Genomic DNA, 21,827 nt, shown 5'->3' on the forward strand with positions numbered 1-21,827 from the left:
GTTGCAGTATTAAATATGGTGGTTAGGATGAGCCTCATTGAGAAAGTGACATTTGCCCAAAGTCTTGAAGGAAGTGAGGGAGTTCACCAAGAGGACATCTGAGGAAAGAGTGTTCCTCTGTGGGGCAGCTTGAGCAAAGGGCTCAGTGTGTGTGTGTGTGTGTGTGTGTGTGTGTGTGTGTGAGAGAGAGAGAGAGAGAGAGAGAGAGAGAGAAAGTGAAGACACAGGGGCCGGGGGCAGGAGGAAGGAGGTGTGGGAGAGATCATTCCTGCAGTGCTTGGGGAATACCAAGCAGGCCGGTATGGCTGGGAAAGCAGTAGGAGATGAAAGGTGCACACTGCTGTTCATGTGGGTCCTTGTAGGCTACTCTAAGGACCTTGGCTTTTACTAAGTGAAATGGGAACCCCTGGAGGATTTTGAGCAGAGGAGTGTAGTGATGTGACGTTTTAAATGGATCACTGTGACTACTGTATCAGGAATATACCAAAGGTGGGGAGGGGAAGGCACACCAGCAAGATCAGCTACTGCAGAAACTCAGGTGAAGGATGATGTTGGCTTAGACCTGGGGGGTAGGGGGCACCAGGGGAGAAACTGAGATGTGGACACTTTCTGGACCTATCTGAAGGTAGAACCAAAGGGATGTCAAGAATGACTCCAGATGTTTGGCCCCATCAACCAAGATGGGAAAGGCTGTTCGAGGAGCAGGTTTTGCACAGAACATAAGGAATTCAGTGTTTGGATATGTCAGGTTTGAGATGCTATCAGATTGCCAAGTGGAGACTGAGGTTGGCTGTGTAACCTGGCACTCAGGAAGGGAGGTCTGTGCAGGAGATACAAATTTGATATAGACAGTTGCTTGAAGGCACGGGGACAGATGGGATCACCCAAGGAAGAAGTGTGGATGGGAGGCGAGGCGGTCTGAGGACAGGAAGGTACAGGTCTTCCCCCAGGAAACCGTAGGCTCCCTGGCTAGGGCTGATGAAGGCCCACTCTAGAGCAGCCCGGGCCTGCAGGGGGTGCCCTGGAACTCGCTGTGGTTGCAGAGTGATGGAGAGAAATGTTTGCTTCCCCGGGAAGGAGAGGCGCTCAATAGATTCCTTCGGGAGTGGCAGAAATAATTAAGAGAAGTAGGTAAGGATATCCTAGTAGCACACGTGCTCGGCTGCCTCCAAGGAATTAGAAAACCTGGGTCTATTAATCTGTTCAGACATCTGGGCACCACCGCCTAGCCTACGAGGCCCCGCCTCTCCAGCCCTTTCTCTCTCTCTCTCTCCCCTCCCCTCTTCCCATCCTCGCCTCTACATGTCACTTCTACAACCGCTCTGATTATAATTGATCAAACAGAATCACGGAATCACGGCTCATTTTGCTGTTTTGTTCGGTGGCCCGATCTGCAAAGAGACTCTGGTAGTTGGGCAGATTGTATCCCCCCCTCTTGGAATTCCGCTCACAGAGGCCTTCCCGACGTGGTCCGCCGCGCAGGGACGCGCGGGGGCCGCCCAGGATTACGAGGGCCGAGGGCCGGGGGCCGGCGGGGTGGGGAGGGGGGCGCGGCGCCGGCGGCCCGGCGCGAGGGGGTGTGTCCGCACCCCAGCCCGCCCGCGCCCCCCGCCTTCCGCCGGGGGCGCCCGGCGCGGCTCCTCACCCCCGCCCCTCGGCCGGCCCGCCGCCTCGCCTCGCTCCCCTTGACGTCATGTGGGCAGCAGGCTGGCTGGCTGGCGCGGTCGAGGGCCCGAGCGGGTGCTCAACTTCGGGCTCAAGTCCGCGCCGTGCGCCCTGCGCCGTGCGCCCGGCTCTCCGCGCGCCGCCGCCGCCGCCACATCTGGAAGCGTTCAGCGCGTCTGCCTCCAGCGCGCCGGGCGGGCGCGGGCAGGGGAGGGCGCGGGCGCGGCGCGGCGCGGCGGGGCTGGGCTGGGCGGCAGTGAGCGCGGCGCTCTCTCGCGCGCCCGGTGTCTCCCTCTCCCTGCCTCTGCAGAAACAGCTCCCTGCCAGAACGGCGCTCGGCGCGGCGCGGCCCGGAGCGGCGGCGGCGCCTCTTCCTGCCTGCTCGCCCTCAGGAGTTGCTGGATCTTTTTGACAGAGAAAAGCCGACAGGGGCCTCGGGGAGGACTGGCCACGAGCGGGCAGAGACGTTTCAGCCCCCCTGCTGGCCGGGCGGACCCCTCTCCCTCCGTCCGGGGGTCCGCCGCTCCCCCACTCCCCTCCTTTCCGCCTCTTCTCGCTCTGCCTCTCTAGATTTATTTTTTCAAATGGTGTAGCCGCCAGAGGTGCGGTGCTAAATTCTTGGAAGGGGCCCGGATGTACTGAGGATGCATTACAATTTCACAAAAGGAGGCAGTAGTGGAAAGGAGCAGTTTTTGGTGTTTGATGCAATAATGGGAATCAGGTAATCATCAGAAGGGAAGAAGAAATACTGCAGATCCACGGCTTCCTTGAATTTTGCACGAAAGCCGACCTCGGAGGAGGGATTAATCCAGACCCGCTTGGGGGTGTTTTGCCATTTCTTCCTCTTCGTGGCTTCTCCTTTTAAAACAATTTTTGGTCAATGGTCAATGAGAACACGAGGATGTACATTCCAGAGGAAAACCATCAAGGTAAGGCTGGACCCCGCCGCCTCGCCGGGGCTCCAGCCCGGTCTCCCCGCCCTCTCCACCCCTCTCCCGCTCTCCCCCGCGCGCTCCCCGCGGCCCCCGGGCCGGTCTCTGCGGAGTTGCCCCGGGCTGCGACCGCGAGGGGCGCCCGGCGGCGGGGCGCCTCCGTCTCGCCCGAGCGGCCGGGAGCCCGGCGGGACCCGGGCCGGAGCCGCCCGCGAGCCGGAGCGGAAAATTCCCGCCCCTCCCCCTCCCCGTGTCCGGCTTCTCCAGAGCATGTGTTTCCTATGAATTTCCAGGCGAGGGGGAAAAGTTCCCCAAGTGTCTGCTCTGCCTCGCTTTCTCGCGTTTGCCTGGAAAGCCCAACTGCCCGGCCAGCGGCGCGGGGGGTGGGGGAGAGGGGGCGCCGGCGCCGCCGAGCCCCGCGGGCTGGGGTCCGTCGCCTCGCTCGGGGCGCGGCTGGGAGCGCGCGCGCGCGCGCACCCCGCCCTAGGTCGGCCTCGCGCCCCGGGCCGCCGCCGGGCATCCCGCTCGCTGCCGGACGCCCCTTCTCCCCGGCAGCGCGCTCCAGGTGGCGGGTGGGGGTCTGGGATGCAGATGAGTCTCGGCGCCTCTCTCTCCCTCTTTACCCGTCTCCCTCGCTCCCTCTCTCTCTCTTCCTCCCTCCCGGCTCCCTTTCTCCTCTCTCTTCCTCCCTCCCGGCTCCCTTTCTCCTCTCTCTTCCTCTCTCCCGGCTCCTTTTCTCCTCTCTCTCTCCCTCTTTCCCCGGGTCTCCCTCTCTCTCGGCTCACCTACACCCACCCACCTCTCTACTGCCATTGACCCCAGGTGCACCCACGCCCCGTGTATTCTGATTCGCACCCACATGTGGGCTAGCACCTGAGGATGTAAGCAGTTAGAAATCGGGCGGTGTGTGGGCTTTGCTTTTTCACGTTTTAAGGAAATAATGAAAGGGTGTGCCGAGCTCCCAGGGCTCCACACTGTTGCCCAGTGTTTTCCCAGCATCTGCATCCTGGGCACAAGTGTCACCAGCTCCCCCCAGTGAGGGGGAAAGGCTTTCAGGTAACTCCCCACTTCTTGGAAACTTTCTCCCTCCCCCATCCCCCCATATTAACAAGTTATTATGTTTTGGCACTGCTCAGCAGCTCAGGTTATGATGGAGTGTGGAGGGATGGTCTTGCTGGAGTGTGGCAGCCTCCAGCTTCATCTGTCTTGTCTCCATGGCTTTCTCTGCCTCTTTTGGGTGTAGTCTTCCCTTTTCTCTCCCAGTTTCCCAAGCCTCCCTGTTTACACTCCCTTTCAATTGCGTTCTCCTGAATACCTGTCGCTGTTAGTGGTGTTACTTCGTGGGGGTACTTTAAGTGATTCTCTGAGGACCCCAGCCTGGTGGAGGGGTTGCCTCCTTGTCTCTTCTTTCCAGCCTCCTCCTCCTCCTGCCCCCATCTCCATCATTTGGGGACAGATCCCCTGTCCTTTAGAGCTACCTGCCTGGTCTCTGTCCATCCTGAAGCTGATTTGGGGGCTAGCTGTCCCTCTACTTTCCAGCTGGGGTGGCAGTGTGGGGATTTTGACCCCTCGGTAGAGAGAATTTTGTCAAGGGCCATGGGTTCTAGGGTGAGCCAGGGCTTTGTCATAAGGGAGGCTTCTGTCCCTGGATTTCTCTATGCCATGACCCCATCTGTCACCTGTTCCTCCGGTCCCCTTCCTAGCAGATGGAGCAGTGGATGCATTAGGAGGTTGAGGATGAGAGACACAAAGGAAAGGGTGATATTTGTGAAGAGTGGGGATGGATGTCTCCCCTCCAGGTTCTTAACTCAGCCTGAGCAGCCTCAAAGAGGAGAGCTCAGTAGTATTGTCCTTACTGTCACTAACAATGGCAGTATGCCGTGGCAAGAATTATTATTCACATAAGGATAATCTTCAGTAGTTTACCAGGTCCCCTCTTAGTGCGGGAGAAACCCCTCTTAGCCCCTTTCCTTTTTTTTGCCCCTTTGTCCCCCGGCATCCCCCCTCCCCCACCCCACAGAAATGCAGGGAGCAGACGTTAAAAGTAGGAACACTGACCCTGGAGAGGTTTGTGAGAAAGATGGAGGGACAGGAGCGAGTGAGCCATGGCCAGGAGCTCTGCCTTTCCAGCAACATGCCAACAAACACTATGGCAACCTGAATTCCAGTTCTCTCCCTTGAAGCTGCAGTGATTATATAATTCACAGGAGCAATTTTGCCTCTGTTCCTGGATGCGGTGCTCAGGTGAAAGAGCACCAGGATCCCTGTCTCTCCTCCATTGCCCATTCCCCTGTCCTCGGTCACTGGCATTGCCCAGGGTTTTTTTTCAGGGAGGAGAGAAAGAGGGTGATGGAGGTAGGGAAGGGAGACCTGGAAAAGCACGAATATTTACAAGGAAGGGGTTGTTGTGGTTTAATAACCGAAGGGGTGATGAAATGTAATTAGGGGTTAGAGTTTCAGAAGAGAGAGAAGAGAAGCCAAATGATTACCTCAGATCAGTGATGGTGACGAACCAAAGAGTGGAGAACCGAAAAAGTTGCCAGTGCAGGGCTTTACATTCTTCTCTTCCTGACAGATTTGAAGGCACTGAATGCATTGACCCTTTCTCCCCAGCTTTTTGGTGGTGGTGGTGGTGTGTGTGTGTGTGTGTGTGTGTTGAGGGTTGGGGTATGGAGACCTGATCAGTGCGCTGGAACAGTCTGAAGGTTCACTGAAGGACTGGCTTTTGACCCTGGGTTTCAGGCTGGGAGTGGCTCATGTGGGCCTCGTCTTACCTCTAGTGCCCTATCTGCTCTGGTCCCACGCCAACCTCCCACTTTTCTGGGCTGATTTTCCATTGCAGGCTCCAGCTAGCAAATGAGTTTCTTAATAGTCAACCATTTAGCAAATAAAACATCAGAATGTCCCTTATCTGCTGGAGACAAGGCAGAGGGGAGAAACATGTGTTCTGGGAGTGGAAGACACACTGTGCTTTTCTTTTAACTACTTAGCAATACAGCAGAATAGTAATCATCATAATAAAGTAATAATAATAATAGTGATCACAGTTAACTCTCTTTACAAATGGTGATAGAACAGTGTCACTTGCACCTCAGCTTGTACAGGTTTTAGAAAGTGTGACATTAGCTTCTCTTTCTCCAGATACTGCATGGAGGAAACCGGAGGAAAAGGGCTATTGAGGCTCTAAATTTCATTCCTAGTATTGCTCTGACACTTTCCGGTGTATCAGAATAATACATAATAGACTATATTACAAGAACCAATTATTTATTATTTCTATAGAGTACACACTAAAAGTATTTAAGTCTGTGCGCATGTGCATACACACACACACACTGAATAAGGAAAAATATATTTTAGATTACACAAAAGATTAATGCACGGTGGGAACAACTCAGCAAGTTGTGGAGAGGAATATTGGTAATGCAGTCCCCTGAAACTGGACATTTCTACCTCATGTGAAGTGGAGAATTGTTCTCTACTGGTAGATGTTCCAGGTGTAGTAGTTTGCAAATGAAATGGTGAGCCATTAGCCCCTTCAACCATCTCTCAGTCTTGGTGATGACTTGAACTCTTACTGCAATTTTTTCTTTGACTTAAAACTGCCCTAGGTGGGTTCTTCTATGTATATAAGACCTTGGACTTATGCTGAAGCATGCTGAATGAGGATTTCGAGGCCCTGCTGATCTTTGTGTCCTCACTTCTAGCACTGGTTCCCGCTCATTCCAGGCCCCTAATACATGACTATATGAATGCCTGCCCGCCTGAACGAATGAATGCAGACGCAGAAGACCTGAAGTGGATGTGCTTTCTGCCTCTCCCAGTAGGTGGCGCTCTAGGGCTTAGGAGTCAGGAAAGGGGCACTCGCATTAGGTTTGGTGAGGAAAGCTATTGGGAGGGTTTGGAGAGAATTTCCTGTGTGCTGTGACTCTTTGATTATGCCCACACCTGTCCCAGTGCAGAGAACCCCAAAGACCAGTGTGTGTTCCCATGCCACCACACACACCAGAGGACCCCTAGGGTGACTGAGTCCCTCAGGGACCTTGCCACCCTCTGGTAATGCAAACCCACTCTGGATTTCTCCCACTCTTGCACACTCTTACCTCAGACTTCTGTTTACTTCTCGCACAGACGGCATCCTACTGAGCCTTGAGGGAGCCTTTTGGGCAATTAGCCGAACTTGTTATGGCCGTATATTAATTTTCTCCCTGATTTACCATGGATGGTTTAGTAACCAGAGGGGCCAGTGGTTCCCAAGCCCAGTGGAGCATAAGGTGACCAGAAATTTGGGATTTGGAAACCCTAACCTATAGGGTTACAAAGCTTGCAGGCTCAAAGGCAGGAAGACATTTTCCTAACTTTATTAGGGAAAAACCCACAAAAACAACTGGGTACACTTCACAGCTGATTTCTGTTTATGAGTCTGGCTGGGCTCCTGCTGGGTAATGGCAGAAAAGCTCCCGAGACCCAGGTTAGGCAGTAACTGAGATTTGTTCTAATTTTCAGTGATGTTTTCCAGCCCTTCCTTCACTTGGCTTTCTTAGTTGTTGTGGCAAACTCTCTGAGGTCTGAGAAACCCTTGCTATGGTGTTTAGAAGGGGTGAATGAGTGCCCCATAGGGTCTTCTTCCTTTTCAGTAATTCTTGCTGCCTGCTGAGGCAGCCGTTTGTTAGGTGGTAGTGACAGGTCAGTTCGTGTCATCCCCACGCCTCCTTGCCGGACTCTGAAACCAATGCTCAGCATTCAAAAGCAGGAGACAATTTTATTTTCAGACATGGACTGAAGAAAGCGGATAGATTGTTTGGGGAAACACCTGAAGACTTAACAACAAGACAAATTAGCAAAATAATCACGCTAACGTCGTCTGTTTTGAGATCCCATCCTCACTGTTGCCTCCGTTAATGTTGGGCACTGGAGGAGAGCAGAAGACTGATGACAAAAAAGGCATGGGAATTGTTTTGCAAAATATCAGGTGCTAAATATTTAGCAACACGAGTGCTAAACATTCTGATAATGAAACAACACTCCAAGCCATGGCTGTCATTATTAAAATAATTTAGTAAACACCTGTTTACATGTACCTCAAGGTTGGATACTGTATAAAACAAGTAAAAGTGACAGGATCCCTCTGGGAAAATGGAATGATTTGCAGTGCCATTTCAAAGCCAGGCCCATAGACTTTAACTGAACCCATGGCAGAGAAAGCAAAATGGAGGGCTGAAGCAGTGAATGTGATTGTTTGAATGTAAAGGCCTAGTGCTACCGGAGAGGTCTTCTATGTGTCTTAATTCCCAGACGGGGTGCCTAGGTGTTCAAGAAGAGGCCTTACTGACCCAATGGAGATGCAGGCCCACAACGCTGCAGCAGCCCTTGCTTCTTTCCCTCTATGGTTAGGGGCCCTTGGAAGCAGCTGCTCGCTGCAAGAAGGGAACTGGAGTGGAGTCTCGGTTCCCAGGAGCCTTGGGACCCCTCAGAGCCTCACTGCCATTCTAGGCTGTGCGCTGTGTGAGTGAAAGCCCTGGAGGGCCTCCTAAAGAAGCAGAGCTGTGAAATGGCTGGGAGCTTCAGGGAGCCAGGCTGGCGGGAGAAGGATGCAGGAAGAGGCCCAGATGACTGGGGGGGTTCGGGGTGGTGGTGGGAATTTGGGGAACACGATTACTACTTGCAGAAATTAAAGTGGCGATTTAAGGGACATAAGGAGAACAGTTTGGGCCTGGAGCTCAGGAGTCGAAGAGATTGAAATAGGCCCTTACTTTCCCAGAGACCAAGGGAATGAAAGGAATAGTAAATCTGGCTTGGAGCAGAGGATGAGGAAAGGGTGGGTTGACTGGCAAAAAGCCAGGACTCTTCAGTTCCTCCCCTTCCAAGAACCCCACCAAACCATTGCTCTCCATAACATGTTCACTTAAAAACATCTTCTGGCACCTGGTGTGTGTGTGTGTGTGTGCGTGCACTTGCGCTTGTGTGAGAGAGACAGAGAGAGGGTGGGGAGGGGGTGGTTCTAGATTCATGAACTTTGAAGTGCTTGTCAAACAGACATAGAATAAATGTAATGTCTCTTTGGGAATTTACTTTCTAGGATCAGAGCAGTTTAAGGAACCTTAGGACAAACTCTGTTTCCGGTTGAGAAAACAGAGGCTCCTAAAGAGTCAGTCACTCAGGCAGCGATGTGACAGAGAGCAAGGTCTTCAGGCTCTTTTTGCTCCTGCTTTCTCATGACCCCATTTGGTATGTGTTAAACCCCGTACGAGGGCATTGCTTAGTGTTTCTGGAAAAATTTTGCTTACTAAACCTTTCACCCTCTTCCTATCCTACCTCTCTCCAGTCCCACCTTTGTACTGGCTTAAAATAATTTCTGAGATGAGGGATATGGAAGCAGAGTGGGGGTGGGGTGGGGGTATCTATCATTGGAAAGGTTTAAAAATAATTGCTCGGACCGTAGAGTAAAAGTTCATACACGTCCACCAGGAGCTCCGGCAAAATTCAGATCACTATGCTGTCTGCAGACGGATATAGCTCCGAACTGTTTTTATTTGCTTGCTCCCTTTCTGTCCCACTCTAGGCTTGTTTCAGCCCCTGAGAGGGAGCAGGGTGGTGGGAGGTGAGGCTGTGCTGTAGGACTCCCCTTGGCGAACTGTCGGCAGTTCTTTGTGGACCGGCCAGCTTTGCGGTTGGCCAGGCCAGGGACACACATTAACTGCAGGGTAGAGACCAGGGCACATGTGGGTTGCTGCTGGCCAGAGGACAGGCTGCCGTGGACTCCACCTGAGTTGAAAGAACAAAGGCTTCTCCATGCTTCCTTGTTGGGGTCGGTCTCCTAGGACCCCTGCCCCTTACCCCCATTCCTCTTCCCAGGAGACATTTAAATAAGGAGCAAGGGTTTAAATTCAGCCTATGGAAAGGAGTTCATCTAGGACCTGCCTCTCGTTCCCATCGTCCTTGAAGTGCTTGTTGGCTGCCTTGTTTGATGCTCGTATACATGGAAAACTGGAAGGCTTTTGAGGCTGACTTGGTTTCTAGCTCTAAGACCGAGGCATGGGCTAGACTCACCCTCAGAGATGTGGCCTTTGAGATCCCTGGAGGAAACCACTCTTTCAGAATATAGTGTTGTGATAATCTCATGAAAGATTCATGCTGCCTATTTGCCAAGGCAGGGGGGTGCTTTTAATCCACTTGGATACGCTCGGTATTGCCTGCTTGAACCTAGCTAAGAAGAAAATAAAATAATCTTGTGTCCTGTCCTTTAGAGAACCACTCCAAAATCCAGACAGTAAATGAATGTTCTCCCCATATAGCCTATGGGCAGAAACGTTGGCTTGATTACTCAATTAAGCTATGTTTACTTTGTGACCATTGTGTCATGTTCAGTCACTTACATTGTTTGTGTCCTTCCAAAATAATCCATGCTGGGCTGAAACCTTTCAAAGATATTAGTTAGCAAAAGTAAGAAAAATAAATAAAGATAAATAAGGCTACAGCTAGAGAAGTGACCGGGGTCACATTCTTTGACTTGTTCTTTTTCTTTGAGAGTTTTGGAGGCATCAAGCCTTACATTTTTTCATCTATAAAATGGAGATAAGAATGCTTAGGCAGTCACCGTCACAGGGTAGCTGTGAGTCTCCGTATGGGAGAATGAGTGTAAATCTCTGTGTAGATATCAATCATTCTTATCAGAAGGCAGACCACTAGGGTTTGAAAAAGCAGGGCCATGAAACAACTTTCAAAGCGTTTCAGACAACTTTGTAGGTGGTGTTGGATGGCTGACATAATTCAGAAGTTCAAGGATGGAAATGTAAAACAAAAAGAAATAGAGTCCGAGGTGGTCAAGGAAGTGAAAAATCAGTCCAGATGGGCCTGGTGTTTTGGCATTCTTCACAACTGTCAACCAATGTGAGGTCAGTAGGATGCCAGGACTGGGGGACCATCTGGACTGCTCTTTCCAACCAGAGGGTCAGGCCCTGGGGACACAGGTCTTCCTTAGGCCCAGCAGCTGCCCACCTGCCCCTCCTTCATCTTCTCCCACCCACAGCACAAGGCTCCCTGCCTTCAGCCTAAGGTCCAAAGCCAAACTGGTCGGAAGTCCTTTGATGGTCCAAATATCTGGAAATAGGGCCACTGAGAGCAGGAAGGACACCACCTGGGCAAACAAACATCCCCTTGCTTTCCGGCATGAATTCCCCAAACCTAAATACAACTCCTCAGTGCAGAAGGACAGCCAGCCTGGAAAATAAAACTTTGCTTCAAATGTAAACCTTGGCTTTAGAAAAAAAAAAAACAAACTAAATTTTTTTGATATAGTAAAAGTGCTGGAGGTTTGTAGGTAAAGAGAGGCAACAGTTCCATATAGCATTGAGACACATCACAATAAAAAAGGGCTTTAATTTCACATCTTAAGTGACAGATTAGATTTTAGTTTCCTAAAGCAAAAATAATCTCATCATTAAAAAGTGTGCTGGAAAATTTGTATTTAAGTTTGCACCTTGTTCCCCGCACTGTGTCCCTTCCCAGCCTCAGGTCCTATGATCTGTGGAGTCATCATGCTTTCATTGTTATTTAAAAAAATTAGTTATATTGAAGTATAACTCCTTCCTTTTTATATTTTTAGGATGGGGCAGGAGTGATAACTACCACTTAATGCCTGGTGTGTCTCCAGCAATGTTCTTTGGGCTTCATGAGCTGAGTATCATTTTGTCCTTCTATCAGTCCTGTGGGGCAGGTACTGATATTTTTCAGATGAGGAAACCGAGGACCAAGGATCTTGTATATTGAGGCTGAGATCACCCAGACAGTATTGGAGCTGAGAATTAAATCCAGGTCTGTTAGACTTTCAAAGAATTTGTTCTTTCTTTCTCCACATGGGGAAGAGGAGAAAGAAGAACTCACTATCCATCCATTTTGGGAAAAACTGCTTTGGGCTAGCCTCATGGAACTTTGCCTGGATTTGCTCTGTGGAAACTCCAGCTTTGGCTGGTCACGTGGAGTGGATAAGCAGCTGAACACTTGTTCCTCTTTGGGGAGGACCACTGTGTGGTCCCTCTGCATGCCCCTCCTCACAGTCCCATTCTCTAGCTATTCGTTTGTGCCCATGGTTTCTGCCTGGGTGCTCTTTGGTTCTTCAGATCCCTCTGTAGACCTTAGTGGAAGACCTAGACTAGTCAGTCTTGGCTTTGGGATGACCACTCCTTGGCATGGCCTGACCTCACCACCCATTCTTGGTAATTCCTTCCTGGAAAATAGACAGTCTCCACCCTCAGACAAGATTCTGAGGAGTTCAGGGGACCGTCCTTGCAAGCTGAGCTCCCTGGACTTCATGCATTTATTTGTTTGTTTGTTTGTTTGTTTGTTTGTTTGTTTTTAAATAACATCTTTGTGGAGCTATAATTCACATGTCATGGAATTCACCCTTTAAAGCATACAACTCAGTGGTGTTTAGTATTTTTACAGAGTCGTGCAGCCGTCACCGCTGTGTAATTCCTGCACATTTCATCACCCGAGAGAGAAACCCCCACCCACTGGCCGTCATTCTCCAGTTCCCCCTCCCTTCAGCCCCGGCTACCATGCATTTCCTTTCTGTCTGTATAGATTTTTCATGCATTATTTTGAACAATAATAATTCTATAATTGGAGCTCATCTGTGTAGTCTAGCTGTTGGCAGCACATCTCATGCATTTCAGAGCTAGGTATGTCGTGACAGTCTGTATGATAGGTGATTCAGTTAAAAGGAAGCACAAGATAAGTTAGGGACTTGGGTGTCATTTGGAGGGGAGATTAAGCACTTTCAGTTACGGAAAGAATGGTTTTAAGATTTATTTCTTTTAATTGTCTCACGAAAGCTAAGTCTACAAGTCTCCTCTATTGATAGTTGAAGAAGATGTGAATGATGACCTTTACAATTTTTTTTATTGTGGTAAAATCTATGTAACAGAATTTGCCATTTTAACCATTCTCAAGTATTACAATTCAGTGGCATTAATTTACAGCATTGTACAACATGGCCACTACTTACTTCCAAAACTTTTTCATCACTCCAAACAGCAACTCTGTAACCACGAAGCAATAGCTCCCCATTCCTCCCTCTCCCCAGCCTCTGGTAACATCTGATCTACTTTCTAGCTCTATGAATGTGCCTATTGTAGATATTTCATTTAAGTGGAATCATACAGTATTTGGCCTTTTGTGCCTGGCTTATTTCACTGAGTGTGTTTTCACTCAGTGAAATAGTGGGTGTCAGAATTCCTTCCTTTTCATGACAGAATAATATTCCATTGCGAGTATATACCTCATTTTGTCTATCGTTTCATCAGTGGATGGACACTTGGGTTGTGGATACAACTCTGGCTCATAATGCTGCAGTGGACATTGGGATACACATATCTGCTTGAGTCCTCGTTTTCACTTCTTCTGGGTGTATACCTAGGAGTGAAATTGCTGGGTCTGAATTATGACTTTTTAGCTCTCAGAGCCCATTTCCTTGTGCGGCTCCCCAATTTTGAATCTTATACAGAGGAGAGTATAGTATTAGGAAGTTCCATTGTGTCAGTAATGAGAATCTAGTATTTTCTCTGGGCTCCCAGTGCCTATATAAGAAATTTGACTCTAATTAGGTGTTTAACAATTTAGCAGCTGTCTTTTGATGCTGCCTCCATTCCAAAAAAATAATGAAGTTTTCTAGGTCTAGTTCAGCGTTTACCTCTGTGCCGACTGGGCTTTGTGACTTGACAGGAAATGGGTGTTTGGCAAGACAAAGCTATTTAGTCTGTCTGTCTCCATCTCTCCGTCTGCCTGTCTGACTAGTGCAGGGGCTCCCACGCCTGAGGAGAGCCGGATCCAGTCTGACAACCATGAGGATCTGGGAGAGCATGGCTCCCCCTGCTGTATGGTTGGGCCGCGTCCTCCTCAGTGGCTGCTGTGCATCTGCCCTGGTTGAAGGGCAGTGTGGCTTGCTGGATGGGGTCTCTGTCTTCCAGCTTTGGAGCTGCTTGGGGGGAAAGCCATGTTCCAGGGCTCTTGGCTATGCCTCACACCATCTGAAGTCTAGACAAGGGAGGAAAAAAGTATGATGGAAAAGAAACAGGGGAGAGAATCAGGGAAAGAGGGAGGGGAGTAAGAGAGAAGGGAGTGGATAAGCAAGGGGAAATTTTTAACACTTGATGGATCTGTGCTGGGGACTAATGACGCAATTAATGATCAGGACACTTCTTTCCAATCTTGGGGTGGCTTTTGTTTTTGGTAATGGTTTTACCTAGAAGTCATAATATCACCTTACATTTTGATTGTTTAAAATACCTTTTAAGTCTTTTTCATGTCTACTACTTTAGCCATTCTTCAAAAAAAAAAAAAAATCCATCGAAGTTGTGGGACAGTTGTGGTATTCCCAGTTTTTCAGATGAAGAAAGGTGGACTCAGAGAATTTGAACAACCTGCCTGGTTAGGGAAGGAAAAAAACTCATCAGTTTTATTTTTTTGGAAAATATTGTATGTTAGACTTTGAGCCTGTGCATCTTTTTGCCCCATACCAAGCTCTCTGATTAGTGGGTTCAACCTGGCCATGAATATGTGTGTGTGTGTGTGTGTGTGTTTCTTTCTCAGATTAACAGAGCTCAGTATGCTAAGACAAAGATGCAGGTCACTTTGAAGACCAGTACACTTGGCTTAATCCAACTATGAGCACATTCTTCCCTTGTAGCCTCTGCCTTCACATCCCCTCCCTGGTCTTGCTTACAGGTGTGTTTTGGCCACCAACCAGAGCTAAAATGTTGTGTAGTGTTTCTCCAAGGTCAGAGCCTCTGCTGTCATGTCTGGATGGCCAGGTCAGCCTGGGGTTCCAAGCTCCAATCCAAGGGGATTACAGTGACTTAGATCTCATATTTGGTCTGCAGTGGATAGGATCTTGTGGCTCTGTTTTTTAATTATTTAATAGGCAGAAATTTTGACCTATGCCCAGCTGTTTGAAAGATCAGGAGATAAGAAGCCTTTTCCTAAGATAAGTTGACTGTGAAATATCCCTGAAATGGGGTGTCTCATGCCAATTGTGATGAAAAATAATTTTAAGTTGGTTTTTTCCCCTTTCCAGAATTTGGACGGTTGGTCATTCACAGAAAGTTATGAGCATCTGTTATCTGTCAGGCAGTTTGCTCTTGGGATCTCTAGATTCAAGGAGACCTTCAAGATCACAGGCTCTCAACTATCCCTTCCTTTAGGTAGTATATAGTCTAGTAGGAGGTAAGGTACACACCCATGTTCACAGATACAACTATAAAATACAAGGCAGAATATGCTTGATGTTACAGGGAGGTAAAGATGAAAGGCTTACAGATTTAAAGAAGGAGGGTGACACAATTAGATGGAATAAGTGGAGAAAGCATATATGAAGATGATGACAAAGCTGAATCTTGAAGGGTGGACATAAATGGGGTAGAGAGGAGGGATGTACATTCCCAACAGAAAGAATGGTATAGTCAATAATATGTTGAAAGGCATATGCATTGGATTTTAAAGGAAGAGTGAGTTGAATTGGATTAAAGCATAGGTTATATAGGGGGAGAAGTGAGAGAAGGTTGGGATGGTTGGGATGGTAGGAAAGGGATAACATGTGGAGAGCCCTTGTGTCAGGCTGAAGAGCTCGCATCCCATTTGGTAGGCAGTGGAGGGCCAGTGATAGTGTTTGAGTGAGGAATGGTGTGGTCAGAGCTGCTCTTCAGAAGATTAGGGAGGCAGTGGGAGAAAGGCTGAGATGGGGGTGGTAAGACTACAGGTGGGGTACTGTTCTGAGGCCATAGTCCAGGCATGAGAGGGAAGAAGGGCTTTTCTTAACAGAAGCCAGAGGGCAAGGGAATCCTTTGCTGTTGTCTAGGTGGGAAGGGTAGAGGGTGGATTTGGAGGGTAAATGGAAGATACCCAGCATATGTGCAGAGTTAGAGTTCCTTTAGAGGTGATATTTGAAGCTGTGGAAATGGATGAAATTATTCGGGAGAGGGGACAGAGAGAAGAAAATGATGAAGGGGCTGAAGATGGAGCCCTTACATTCAAAGGACAAGAAGGGGATGCAATGGGGCAGATGGAGCCAGAAAGGGAGGTAGAAGAGCCTTCCTACACAGGGCCATGGAGGGCAAGAAGGCCATCACTATCAGTATTGAGTGGAGAAGGGGGTAGGGAAGATGGGAACTGAGAAAACCTTACTAGATTTGATGATTTGGGTGTCAACAGTGGACTTTGAGAATGGGCTCAGAATGATCACTGTGTAGTCAGTGAGGCTACACAGTGCTGAGGCATGGCAGGGTGTGATGGGAGGCACATGTGGACCACTCAAGAGTTTTGACTGAAGGAGAAAAGAAGAGATGGATTTGTTGCACATGAGAGACTGGACATGGAAGTGGGGGGGCTGTTGATGAATCAGATCTGGAAGAAGGCAGTAGGTAGTGGGGTGAGGGACAGGAGAGGGAGGTTTAACTTAGCCAAGGAGGTACAATTCAGAGATAGACCAACAGTGAGCAGAGGATAAGAAAATATAGAGTGGCGGTGGGGGAAGCTGAAAAAGGAGATATTATGGATCTCAGGGATGTCAGGGCTAGATCCTGACACAGGGGAGGGCAGTTGTAGTATAGTCTGAGCTTGAAGACACAGGAAGAGGTAACAGTCAGTAGAAAATACTATGGGACATCCCAAAGATATCAGTAAGAGTTCCTAAGTCTCAGAGGGAATGTGGTTGAGGTCAGGAGGCATGAGTTAGGGTCCAGCAGTGATTAGCAGTCCTAGAGAAAGGTTCCCCAGAACTTAGTTTGCTAAAGTGAGATGGGCACTAACTAAGTCAAGGGGGCAGAGATAAGTGAAGTTAGAGCTGGTGTGGGAGAATGGAGGTGGTTGCCTAGGACAGTCGAGGTGCATGGAAGTCCTAGGACACATACTTTTTTTTTTTTTTTTTTTTAATTTTTTTATTCTTATGTTAATCCCCTTACATTACAACATTAGTTTTAGATGAAGTGTTCCATGATTCATTGTTTGTGCACAACACCCAGTGCTCCATGCAGAATGTGCCCTCCTAAATACCCACCACCAGGCTAACCCATCCTCCCACCCCCCTCCCCTCTAGAACCCTGTTTGTTTTTCAGAGTCCATCGTCTCTCATGGTTCGTCTACCCCTCCGATTTCCCCCGCTTCATTCTTCCCCTCCCGCTACCTTCTTCTTCTTCTTCTTTTTTTTTTTTTCTTAACATATATTGCATTATTTGTTTCAGAGGTACAGATCTGAGATTCAACAGTCTTGCACAATTCACAGCGCTTACCAGAGCACATACACTCCCCAGTGTCTATCACCCAGTCCCCCCATCCCTCCCACCCCACCCCCCACTCCAACAACACTCAGTTTATTTCCTGCGATTAAGAATTCCTCATATCAGTGAGATCATATGATACATGTCTTTCTCTGTTTGACTTATTTCACTCAACATAATACCCTCCAGTTCCATCCACGTCGTTGCAAATGGCAAGATCTCATTCCTTTTGATGGCTGCATAATATTCCATTGTATATATATACCACATCTTCTTTATCCATTCATCTGTCGATGGACATCTTGGCTCTTTCCACAGTTTGGCTATTGTGGACATTGCTGCTATAAACATCGGGGTGCACGTAGCCCTTCGGATCCCTACTTTTGTATCTTTGGGGTAAATACCCAGTAGTGCAATTGCTGGATCATATGGTAGCTCTATTTTCAACTTTTTGAGGAACCTCCATACAGTTTTCCAGAGTGGCTGCACCAGCTTGCATTCCCACCAACAGTGTAGGAGGGTTCCCCTTTCTCCGCATCCCCGCCAACATCTGTCGTTTCCTGACTTGTTAATTTTAGCCATTCTGACTGGTGTGAGGTGATATCTCATTGAGGTTTTGATTTGGATTTCCCTGATGCCGAGCGATATTGAGCACTTTTTCATGTGTCTGTTGGCCATTTGGATGTCTTCTTTGGAAAAATGTCTGTTCATGTCTTCTGCCCATTTCTTAATTGGATTCTTTGTTCTTTGGGTGTTGAGTTTGATGAGTTCTTTATAGATTTTGGATACTAGCCCTTTATCTGATATGTCATTTGCAAATATCTTCTCCCATTCTGTCGGTTGTCTTTTGGTTTTGTTAACTGTTTCCTTTGCTTTGCAAAAGCTTCTTATCTTGATGAAGTCCCAATAGTTCATTTTTGCCCTTGCTTCCCTTGCCTTTGGCGATGTTTCTAGGAAGAAGTTGCTTCGGCTGAGGTCAAAGAGGTTGTTGCCTGTGTTCTCCTTTAGGATTTTGATGGACTCCTGTCTCACATTGAGGTCTTTCAACCATTTGGAGTCTATTTTTGTGTGTGGTGTAAGGAAGTGGTCCAGTTTCATTCTTCTGCATGTGTCTATCCAATTTTCCCAACACCATTTGTTGAAGAGACTGTCTTTGTTCCATTGGACATTCTTTCCCGCTTTGTCGAAGATTAGTTGACCATAGAGTTGAGGGTCCATTTCTGGGCTCTCTATTCTGTTCCATTGATCGATGTGTCTGTTTTTGTGCCAGTACCATGCTGTCTTGATGATGACAGCTTTGTAATAGAGCTTGAAGTCCGGAATTGTGATGCCACCGGCTTTGCTTTTCTTTTTCAATATTCCTCTGGCTATGCGGGGTCTTTTCTGGTTCCATACAAATTTTAGGATTATTTGTTCCATTTCTTTGAAAAAAGTGGATGGTATTTTGATGGGGATTGCATTGAATGTGTAGATTGCTCTAGGTAGCATTGACATCTTCACAATATTTGTTCTTCCAGTCCATGAGCATGGAACGTTTTTCCATTTCTTTGTGTCTTCCTCAATTTCTTTCATGAGTATTTTATAGTTTTCTGAGTACAGATCCTTTGTCTCTTTGGTTAGATTTATTCCTAGGTATCTTATGGTTTTGGGTGCAATTGTAAATGGGATCGACTCCTTAATTTCTCTTTCTTCTGTCTTGTTGTTGGTGTATAGGAATGCCACTGACTTCTGTGCATTGATTTTATATCCTGCCACTTTACTGAATTCCTGTATGAGTTCTAGCAGTTTTGGGGTGGAGTCTTTTGGGTTTTCCACATAAAGTATCATATCATCTGCAAAGAGTGAGAGTTTGACTTCTTCTTTGCCAATTTGGATGCCTTTGATTTCTTTTTGTTGTCTGATTGCTGTGGCTAGGACTTCCAATACTATGTTGAATAGCAGTGGTGATAGTGGACATCCCTGCCGCGTTCCTGACCTTAGGGGGAAAGCTCTCAGTTTTTCCCCATTGAGAATAATATTTGCTGTAGGTTTTTCATAGATGGCTTTTATGATATTGAGGTATGTACCCTCTATCCCTATACTCTGAAGAGTTTTGATCAAGAAAGGATGCTGTACTTTGTCAAAAGCTTTTTCGGCATCTATCGAGAGGATCATATGATTCTTGTTCTTTCCTTTGTTAATGTACTGTATCACATTGATTGATTTGCGGATGTTGAACCAACCTTGCAGCCCAGGGATAAATCCCACTTGGTCATGGTGAATAATCCTTTTAATGTACTGTTGGATCCTATTGGCTAGTATTTTGGTGAGAATTTTTGCATCCATGTTCATCAGGGATATTGGTCTGTAATTCTCCTTTTTGATGGGGTCTTTGTCTGGTTTGGGGATCAAGGTAATGCTGGCCTCATAAAATGAGTTTGGAAGTTTTCCTTCCGTTTCAATTTTTTGGAACAGTTTCAGAAGAATAGGTATTAATTCTTCTTGAAATGTTTGGTAGAATTCCCCTGGGAAGCCATCTGGCCCTGGGCTTTTGTTTTTTGGGAGATTTTTGATGACTGCTTCAATTTCCTTAGTGGTTATAGGTCTGTTCAGGTTTTCTATTTCATCCTGGTTCAGTTTTGGTAGTTGATACATCTCTAGGAATGCATCCATCTCTTCCAGGTTATCTAATTTGCTGGCATAGAGTTGCTCATAATATGTTCTTATGGACACATACTTTTAGTAGGATACATGAGTCGGAATCTTCTAGCCTGCCTCTGTTCACATAGATTATTTATCAGAATAGCTAGTTGGCCACTTGAGGGCTGAGTGGATGTACAGAAGAGCAGGTGGGCTTTGGAACACAAGAACAGGAGAAGATGGCAAGCCGGGGTGGTGGCGGTGTAAGAAGGGTAGGTAGAGGATGGTGGACTAGGATGCATGTGTGTGGAAGGGTAGTGAATGGAGACAAAATTTACTGAAGTTTTCACAATTTGGCTTCCTGAGAACCTTCTGGGCACTGCCAACAAAGCAGAGAGCCCATGTTCTAGAGACCTGAGGTCATGTTCAAGACAAGGATGGAAGGAAGTAGGTGACATCAGGATGGGTGTAGAGGTGGACATCAAACATCAGGTTGTCACAGACTGTCTTGTGCACCATGTACAAGGAGCTTGCACTGCTGGCCTCAGTCATGGTTCAACAGTGGATAGGAGTGTTCTGGACAATTCAGATGAGAAGTGCCAGCCTAAGGGTGGTTACCTAGAGAATGACCTGCCTGCAGGACCTGCCCACTCCTGTCTTCCCTATCCACACCAAACAAGCTTCCCAGCCTATGATATTGGTTCTCTGGAGAACTGGTTAGCCTTTGTGGAGTGTTAAGATCTATGATTTTATATCATTATAATTATATCGGTATATCAAATTCCTGAGAACAGAACATTTTATTATTTTTTCTTTATCCCCTCCCTCTCATAACCTCACAACAAAAATGTTACAAACCACTGGAAAATCTCAGGTTGGATCCCATTTGAGCTTTGCAATGCCTAGATTTGCTGGCCATCAAGAAAAATATGATATCTTGAATATTTAATGAAAGGATGTAAATTTTTGGTGCCAAGAACAGTAACAGTCTTTGAATGCCATGGACGTATGCTCTGCTGGGTAGTGCTTGGTACAAGAAAAAGTTAATCATCAGGAGGTACCCTCAGGCTCTACCCCAGTCCTTGTCATGTGTGTCGGGACTCTAGTAAGAGGTCATCATCTGGCAGGCATCATCTGTGGACTGAAAAGCCTTGCCCAGAGGCAGTGGGAGGGGCAGTGGCTGCAAAGGCCTGGTGATTTGAGTAGGGGAAGCTATGCCCCTGCACTTCCACTCAGGTTCTCTGCACTGACCACCACGGTGAAATGTATAGACAGTCCAGTGGTCCCAAGTCCTGCCCTTTTTCTCTGGCTCCCTACACCCATCCATCCCCACCTCTTCACTAGACCTGATCTTAGTGTGGGATAGCCCCAGGGACAGGGGTGAAGCCTTTACTGGGAGGCACATTTTTCTCTACCTTTCTTATCCAGGGAAGTGGCACCAGTTGCCTGTCTGTCTGTCCAGAAACCTCTGGGAATTGGCATGACCAGTCCTGTGGCTACTGTTTCACCCGGTCTGGCCTCATATGAGAAACCGTTTGCCGAGTTTGGCCTTATTCTGGAGAACCTCAAAGAAGAAAAGATCCTGAAGAAGAAAATGACCATAAAAAATGTTCTTGAGATGGATGAGGGAATAGAACAGGCCTGGTGTCCCTGAGAGGTAGGCACAGCTCTTCTTGGAGACATCCACAGATAGCACCGTGTGTAGTCACGTTTATGCACACTTGGCCCAGGGACAGGCACACATCAGTGCCTCCTGAGGAGTTATAATTAGTTCATGGTCCATTTGAAAGAGAGAGGATAGGGGCGCCTGGGTGGCTCAGTCGTTAAGCGTCTGCCTTTGGTTCAGGTCATGGTCCCAGGGTCCTGGGATCGAGCCCCACATCGGGCTCTCTGCTCCACAGGAAGCCTGCTTCTCCCTCTCCCACTCCCCCTGCTTGTGTTCCCTCTCTGCCTGTCTCTCTCTGTCAAATAAATAAAATCTTAAAAAAAAAAAAAAAAAGAAAGAGAGAGGATAAAATGGCAGTGAAGGTCATCTAACTTTTTCAGGCCCAGAAGTAAATGAACAGAAATTCTAAACCAAAGACTTAAGGAAATGTTCCTCTAACACTTGGGAGCCAAATACTTGCAAGTTCTTTGACAACGATCTCCATGCAGTGTGTGTATGTATGTATGCGCATGTGTGTGTGAGAGAGAAGAGGCAGAGGGGAGGAGAGAGCGGTGTGCCTTCATTTGAAACCTCTGAAAGATACCATGTCATCACAAGGTGTGGGCATATCTGGGCACAAGGAGACCTGTGTTTAGATGGACTTCAACCTCTTGCTTTGGAACCTTGGTTGGATCA

General features: G+C 47.8%; 1 protein-coding gene across 12 annotated transcripts in view; it reads left to right on the forward strand.

Moving 5' to 3' along the window:
- The first annotated feature begins 1,746 nt into the window (after positions 1-1,746).
- Positions 1,747-21,827, forward strand: part of CACNA1C (calcium voltage-gated channel subunit alpha1 C) — a 653,963-nt gene continuing 633,882 nt past the window's right edge. For 8 of the 12 annotated variants that reach the window (XM_064591751.1, XM_045874121.3, XM_064591753.1 and 5 more), the window contains exon 1: positions 1,748-2,594. In XM_064591751.1, the coding sequence (XP_064447821.1) occupies positions 2,546-2,594 (49 nt within the window). In that variant the 5' untranslated portion in view covers positions 1,748-2,545. Of the gene's footprint in view, positions 2,595-21,827 lie in introns of all 12 variants that reach the window. The other 4 variants (XR_010411642.1, XM_064591748.1, XM_064591749.1 and 1 more) reach the window with 1 other exon arrangement.

This window comes from Mirounga angustirostris, unplaced genomic scaffold (assembly GCF_029215605.1).
Source record: "Mirounga angustirostris isolate CCGP_5_RB_7025 unplaced genomic scaffold, mMirAng1.0.hap1 SCAF_5, whole genome shotgun sequence".
In the NCBI taxonomy this organism is placed as follows: Eukaryota; Metazoa; Chordata; class Mammalia; order Carnivora; family Phocidae; genus Mirounga; species Mirounga angustirostris.